We start from the raw sequence: 8,046 nt of genomic DNA, 5'->3' as shown, positions 1-8,046 counted from the left end.
ATGCCTTCCTCATTAACCTCTTCCCCTGAAATTTTGTCCCCATACATTTCCTCTTCATTCCCTATATAAACCCCCTACCATCGTCTCAAAACCCCAACCATAACACTTTTCCTTCTCAATTCTAAACACCAACAAAGCTTTTGTATCTCAGAAATGGAGATGGCCTACATCCTTATCTACACTGTCCTCCTCGTAGCCATTCTCTCCTATTTATTCAGAATGAAGCACAAGAGAAAAACTCATCAGATGAAGCTAAAGCTCCCTCCTGGCTCAATGGGATGGCCCTACGTAGGAGAAACCCCTCAGCTCTATTCGCAAGACCCTAGTCTCTTCTTCGCAACAAAAGAGAAAAGGTTTGAAATAATTTCTTTTTCTGTATCTTTTAAAAGGGCTCTGCATTATTCCTCTGACGTGATCAATGAAACTACGTACAGGTATGGAGAGATCTTCAAGACCCACATTTTGGGCTGCCCTTGTGTGATGCTGGCAAGCCCGGAAGCAGCGCGATTCGTGTTGGTCACCCAAGCTCATCTTTTTAAGCCCACGTACCCTCGCAGCAAGGAGAAGATGATCGGGCCATCAGCGCTGTTCTTCCACCAAGGAGAGTATCATACACGAGTAAGAAAGATGGTTCTGGCTTCATTCACACCTGAAGCGATCAAAAGTCTTGTTCCTGATATCGAAAAGATTGTTTTGTCCATGCTAAGTGCTTGGGATGGGCATCTCATTACCACTTTCCATGCAATGAAACAGGTCGGTCAGTGTATCTCCCGTCACGATCTACGGATAACTGTAATTAATGTGTGATCGGTTATTTATTTATTTATTTCCTTTCTGACATCAATTTTTCTTATGTAGTTAACCTTTGATGTTGGTGTCCTCACAATCTTCGGCAGTCGGATTGAGGAACGCTACAAGAAAGAGCTAAAGAAGAATTACTTCGTAGTGGACAAGGGTTATAATTCTTTCCCGACTATTTTTCCCGGAACTTTGTATAAAAAGGCCATCACTGTAAGTCTAGGTTTCTATTTTTTTTTTCTTTTGGTTGGCACTCTTCTGCACAGAGGAAGAACAACTTCACAATTGGTTTCCGAAATTGTTTTGTGATAGGCACGAAAGGAGCTAAGTAGGATATTTCACGAGATAATTAACGAGAGGAGGAAGGAGGGAGAAACTAGAAAGGATTTGCTAGGCTACTTCATGGACACAAAAAACGAGCAAGGAACACAACTTCTGACTGATGACCAGATATCCGATAACATTATCGGCATTCTTTTTGCTGCGCAGGACACAACGGCGAGTGTTCTTACATGGATCATCAAGTATCTCTACGATAACCAAAAACTTTTAGAAGCTGTGAAGGTAAAAATACATCGAACGGAGAGAGAAATCTAAATTTAACTTTCCTTCAAACTGACGATTACGAGATGAAAGAGACTTAAAATTTAGCATGTGCCGAACTTTCTTTGGTTTGCAGGAAGAGCAAATGGCCATATACGAGTCAAACGGATGTGGGAGCCAACCCTTGACATGGGGTCAAACACGAAGCATGGCCCTCACTCACAGGGTATGTTCACAATTCAAATCAATCAGCTGAGTTTAGTACTTGCTTCTATCCACTATCTAATTCACTAATTGGGTATATAAATGCGTGGTTGTAATTGACACAAGGTTACTGTTTGCTTATCCAGGTTATACTAGAAAGTTTGAGGATGGCAAGTATCATTTCTTTCACATTCAGAGAGGCAGTGGCTGATGTTGAATACAAAGGTAAACATGAGAAAGACGACGACAACGAAAAAAAAAACCAAAATACAACAGTAAAGAGTCGATTTCCACAGTCACACTTAGCATATTCCCCTGATCTGCACTCATTCCTACTTTTTACTCAAGCTGAATCAGAATCGACCACTAAATCGTCCACTAAATAATAGACGGTTGTGATTGAAAAAATAAATATTTTACTAATGGTTTTTTGTTCAATATTTTTGCTTGGTATTTAATTAATTTCTATTTACAGGCTACCTTATCCCAAAGGGGTGGAAGGTAATGCCTCTATTCAGGAACATACATCACAATCCGGAATTCTTCTCAGATCCACAAAAATTTGACCCCTCTAGATTCTTGGTATGTGTCTTTGATTAAGAGATGTTTTACTTTGAAATGCATTTATTCCTCATATTTTAGGAATTGATAAAGTTGCTATCATTTTGGTAAAATGCAGGCATCACCCAAGCCAAATACATTCTTGCCCTTTGGAAATGGAACCCATGCCTGTCCTGGCAATGAGCTTGCCAAGCTTGAAATGTTCATATTCATTCACCACTTAGTTACGAAATACAGGTTTGTGTATTAAGCTTATTTAAATTTGAATTATTTTTCCTTGTTGGATATGGATTATGGTTTTACTGTTGTATTGTGACAATTAGAAGGACTTTTTTTCTGGAAAATGAAAACTTTTTTTTAGAAGATTACACATGATAATGAAGGAACTTGAGACAAAAAGAAAGAAAAATCTAAATCTTAAAATTTGGACTGTGTTGAAAGAGAAACGCAGAGTAATTTTTTTATAATCTTGTTTTATTCTGAACCAAAACTGCATTCAAGGCAAATACGTACGGGATTCTCACTTATCCCTGAATTTGAGTGATGGAACCTGAAATTAGAACATCTTTTCTTTTCTCCATAAGAGCGGTGAAAGTCTCCTTTAAACATATTTGGCTGATGATACCAGCAAATACTCTAATAGCTATTCAAGTTTCTCTCCATGCCATTTTGCAGCCATTATAAAAAAAACTTTCTACTTATTTTGCTTACTTCCATTCTTTAACTGTGCAAAAATTACGTTATGCAGATTGGAGGTCTTCGGGTCTCACAATGAAGTAGAGTATAGCCCATTTCCAGTACCAACGCGTGGACTACCAGCTATTTTTCGAAGTGAATCAAACTGCAACAATGATGATAACCTCAGACGTTGAACCTAAATTGATAAAATTAGAGACTGATGTTCGTTATTGGCTAGTTTCATTTATCCTTCTATTGGATTGTTCAATCAAAGGGGATGAATCTAGTTTTCATCGTATTATTTGAGTCCCTTTCCATTCTTGGGCATTACCATTTTCAAACCTGTAATTCTCATTTCAATTTAAGAGAGAGATTGACAGAATAACAATACATCTTGTTAAAATTGCTAGATACAGCAGAAATCTACATTCAAGTCACACTAGACATGTATTTAAAGCAGATATAAAATCAAAGGCACCAGAGAAGGATGCTCACTCAGCACATTAGGTATAGATAAATTATGTAGACTTCCACATGTTGCCTTCTGCCACGTTCCTACACATTTCTTTAATGCGCATAGCACGAGGATGATGCCGCGCAAGAGTCGACAAGTGTCACGCTCCTATTGGCTGCAAGTACGAGAGAAATCTGGTACCAATAAGGAGACACTGCACATTCATTATGATCGAGTGGTGATAAACAGATTATTTGTTGGATGTCAAAATAATCATTTGGATCTTTCAGTATAGCATACTGTCGCCCAAATTTTAGAATACTCTGGAGAGGATCTCAGCTAGCACAGAGAGTTAGAGGTCACTAGCATTTGCCAACAACCCTGCTTCATGAACATCACAGGAGTAAAGTCCCTAAACAACATAAAGTGTTGAGAGACTATATCTGAAAGTATCCGTGTCTTGTGTTGAACACAGTCAGTATAATTTGTGGAGCAACTGCCTGTGGGGTCACTGGGGTGCACAGATTTATTGCAAGATTTTGGGATCACGTTGCTAGAATCCTGAATGAGACATCTACAGTGATGAAGGTCCTTTGGGAGTAGTATTTGCTGAAACATCAGATAAAATTATTTGCATAATGTTACTGAAGAAATAGACATAACTAGGGACACATAAATAAATACATAAATACACAAGATACATACACTCGTATGTACGTATATATGTACTCATCCACACAATGTATGTGTCTACATACGTACATAATACATATACATACATACTATATACACCTATACATACATTCTATCACGCCACGGGCCTACGAGCCTGTTTGCCGGATGTAAACCACGGAACCACTAAGTATACCACGTTGTTTGGCTTAAACCACTACCAAAATCGACTAGCTGATGCTGCACTTGGCTTCCATGGATTACATTATAAACCATCACAAGCTTTAGTTAGCAATCGATGTGGGACTGTCATATCAGGGTACTACAGTTAACCCCATCTTACATTGGTGCCATCCTCGCCGTGACATGCTATTGGGCACATACTAGTATCACCGTTATGCGACGTGGACTCTTATTTCTATTTCAATATGATTTAAGTCCTCCAATAATTTTCTCTGGGAATTAAATAAAGATGATAAATTGCATGAATCTCAAGAAATCTTAAGGGTCATCTCAGTCCTTGACTATTACTAAATGAATGTTGTGATAACATCTTACTTGTTGGACCCTAGAGGGGGGTGATTAGGGTTAAAAGGCTCTAATATGCAATAAAAACAAACACAAGAAAACCACAAAACAGTAATGCGATTAAAGTAAAGGAGATAGGATTAGGAATCGTTATCCTTTGACGCGCGATGTGTTAACGAGGTTTGGTCCTCTGACCTACATCCCCGCTCCCCACTCTCGAGGAGAAATTTACTACACACTCGGTTTGAAAGCCGGAACTTCGTCTACACATCGATCCCACACGATCTCTCACTACACAGTTTGATCTTAACAGATCACACTCCCTCACAGTTGATCTACACAAGATCTCACTCACACAGCAGAAGAAAAGATGCAAAACTCTCTCTTTACATAGCCCCTATGGCAAAGAGAAGAATTACTGAAGCTTGGAAGTGAACACACACAAAAACCACAGAGAAAACAGATTTGAAAATTTTCTGAGAAAGACAGCAGTCTCTCTGGTTTTTGCAAACGTTAGGGCAGCTGGAAAGATGAAGGAGAAAGGGTTTAAATAGATGAGATTAAACATTTTGAAAACACAACCCAATCTTCCCAATTAAGAAAATAATCTCCTTTTCAGACCATTACCACAGACTGTGCCAAACACGGTTAAGTGTAAGTACAGCAAACGAGGCAATCAACCGTTTGAAAAAAGTCGCGGCTGAACGAAGAAAGATTTTCGGTTGACCGAAGGGAATTTCGGTCGACCGAAAAAATGCTTCGGTCGACCGACCGAAAATCCGGTCGACCGCGAACAACTTTGAAAACTTAGAAAACAAGCAGAGCCATCATCGGTCGACCGGCGCGGTCGACCGATATAGAAATCGAGATTACTGACGAATGATCATAGGTGCGGTCGACCGGTCCGGTCGACCGCATTCTGATACATTGCAGAAACTGAATTTTGACTTAACTAAAATATTTGCAAAATATTTATTTGACCTCTGAAAATTATGAAACTTTATAAAATGTTTTTAATACTAAAAACAAACTGTTTGGAAAAAGAATTTTGCAGATAGGTCATCATACTTGTGAAAAAATAGTATTTTATGAAAAACGCTTAAAAACTTAAGTACGAAAAAGTGTGTGTGAGTCCCAATAGCTTCAAGTAAAATCAGTAACTCTTTGCCTACATTCTAGCACTAGAGAGAAAATAGAAAAACAAGCTAATATCCTCACATAGAATATAGTTCTTGAATCTTGATATAGCTTTAAGTTTGATGAAGCTTCTTTATGAGTTTGTTGTTCTTGAATTAACTTTGCTTCATCATTATGCCTCCTCCTCCTTTGGATATCATCGTTGTAGCGTATATTTCATCCAATCCTCCATACATGGCACTAACAAGCTTGATAAATAAATTTTCTACATTTGCACTCAATAAGCCATTAGTACCGTTAATGGTGGTTGTAAACATCATCAAAACATAAGGTCTAACAATCTCTCCCTTTTTGATGATGACAACCAACCATTATAAGAGAAAAAATAAAATAGCTTATAGATAGGTGCTCCCTCTATCTATGAGCTCTCTCTAAGTATATGCAACAAATGAGGAGATTTCTCTCCCCCTTTGTCACCATAAAAAATGAGGTAAAGAGAAATAGGAAGTGCAACTAAACAAGCAAGCAATGTAGAACTTTCACATAGTGCATAAGCCCAAATCATTTCTTATGCGACAAAAATCATCCTCTCTAAGAGGTTTAGTAAATATATCCGCTAATTGAGATTTTGTGTCAACAAATACTAGGGATACATCTTGTCTCTCTACATGATCGCGTAAGAAATGATGGCGCACATCAATATGCTTGGTTCTAGAATGCAAAACCGAATTTTTAGAAATATTTATAGCACTTGTGTTATCACAAAAAAGTTTAATATTTTGAAAACTCAAATCATAGTCAACTAAGCTTTGTTTCATCCATAAAACTTGAGCACAACATAAGCCGGCGGTAATGTATTCCGCTTCCGTAGTGGACAACGCAACACAATTTTGTTTCTTAGAAGCCCAAGAAACAAGTGAATTTCCTAAGAATTGGCATGTTCCACTAGTACTCTTGCGATCTACCTTACATCCGGCAAAGTCGGCATCACAAAAACCATTTAAATCAAAAGAGGTGCTTCTTGGATAAAATAAACCAAGGTTAAAAGTTCCATTAACATACTTAATGATCCTTTTAACCGTAATTAAATGAGATGCTTTTGGAGATGCTTGAAAACGTGCACATGCACACACACTAAACATGATATCGGGTCTACTAGCGGTGAGATAAAGAAGACTACCTATCATACCTCGGTATACTTTTTGGTCCACATCTTCACCACTCTCATCCGCATCAAGCTTAACACTAGTACTCATGGGAGTAGGCGCATGCTTAGAATTCTCCAAATTGAATTTCTTCACCAATTCCTTCGCATACTTGCTTTGTGTAATGAAGATTCCATCCTTAGTTTGCTTGACTTGGAGCCTGAGAAAGAATGTAAGCTCTCCCATCATACTCATCTCAAAGTGATCCTGCATTACTTTAGAAAATTCCTTGCACAAGGATTCATTAGTTGCACCGAAAATATTATCATCCACATATATTTGAACTAAAATGAAATCATTTTTCCTTTTTCTCACAAAAAGAGTGTTATCAATTGATCCTTTTGAAAAACCATTTTCAATAAGAAAACTAGATAGGCGAGCATACCAAGCTCTAGGAGCTTGTTTCAACCCATATAAAGCTTTTTGTACCCGGTAAACATGATTAGGAAAAACATGATCTATAAAACCGGGGGGTTGCTCAGCATACACTTCCTCTTCTATAAAACCATTTAAGAAGGCACTTTTAACATCCATTTGAAATAGTTTGAAATTTTAAAGCTAGCAAATGCCAAAAACATCCTAATAGATTCCAACCTTGCAACCGGTGTAAAGGTTTCATCATAGTCTATGCCCTCCTCTTGATTGTATCCTTGGGAAACTAAACGAGCTTTATTCCTAGTAACAATACCATGTTCATCAAGTTTGTTTCTAAAAACTCATTTAGTACCAATAACACTAGCATTGTTAGGTCTAGGAACTAACTTCCAAACATCATTTCTATGAAAATTGTTTAGTTCATCATGCATAGCCAAAACCCAAAACTCATCATTTAAAGCATCATTAATCTTTTTAGGTTCTAGTTGAGATAGAAATGCAACATTACCACACTCACTCAAGGCTTTTGAGCGAGTAATAACTCCTTTTGAAGGGCTCCCAATAACTTGTTCCTTTGGATGGTTTGATGTGAATTTCCAAGCTTTAGAAGGTTCAATTTGTTCATTGTTATTTGAGCTATTCACATCCTTTTGAGCTTCTATAGAAGGAGTATCATTGATTTGCAATAAGTCCAATCCTCCCTCAACATCATCATCATCATCTTTCCTAGGTAGAAAAACTTGAGAACCAATATTAGTCTCATCAAAAGTAACGTTTATAGATTCTTCAACAACGAGACTTCGTTTATTAAAGACCCTATAAGCCTTACTTCGAGGTGCATAACCCAAGAAAATACCAATATCAATTTTGGAATCAAATTTATCATGGTGA

The 8,046-nt window shown here is 37.7% G+C and overlaps 1 protein-coding gene across 1 annotated transcript; it reads left to right on the top strand.

The window, feature by feature from the left end:
- Positions 47-3,094, top strand: LOC109845256 (abscisic acid 8'-hydroxylase 3). Its single transcript, XM_020414491.1, has 9 exons — positions 47-353; positions 435-753; positions 859-1,011; positions 1,111-1,362; positions 1,478-1,567; positions 1,692-1,770; positions 2,021-2,127; positions 2,225-2,343; positions 2,855-3,094. The coding sequence occupies exons 1-9, from the start codon at positions 154-156 to the stop codon at positions 2,976-2,978; spliced, it is 1,443 nt and encodes a 480-aa protein (XP_020270080.1). The 5' UTR covers positions 47-153; the 3' UTR covers positions 2,979-3,094.

The sequence above is a fragment of the Asparagus officinalis genome, chromosome 6, assembly GCF_001876935.1.
Source record: "Asparagus officinalis chromosome 6, Aspof.V1, whole genome shotgun sequence".
Taxonomy (NCBI): Eukaryota; Viridiplantae; Streptophyta; class Magnoliopsida; order Asparagales; family Asparagaceae; genus Asparagus; species Asparagus officinalis.
This window is presented reverse-complemented; position numbering and strand designations above follow the sequence as displayed.

Coding starts and splice junctions, on each gene's coding strand:
- LOC109845256 (XM_020414491.1), top strand. CDS start 154: ATGGAGATGGCCTACATCCTTATCTACACTGTCCTCCTCGTAGCCATT. Junction 1,771..2,020: donor GGCTGATGTTGAATACAAAG/GTAAACATGAGA, acceptor TTCTATTTACAG/GCTACCTTATCCCAAAGGGG. Junction 2,344..2,854: donor CACTTAGTTACGAAATACAG/GTTTGTGTATTA, acceptor TACGTTATGCAG/ATTGGAGGTCTTCGGGTCTC.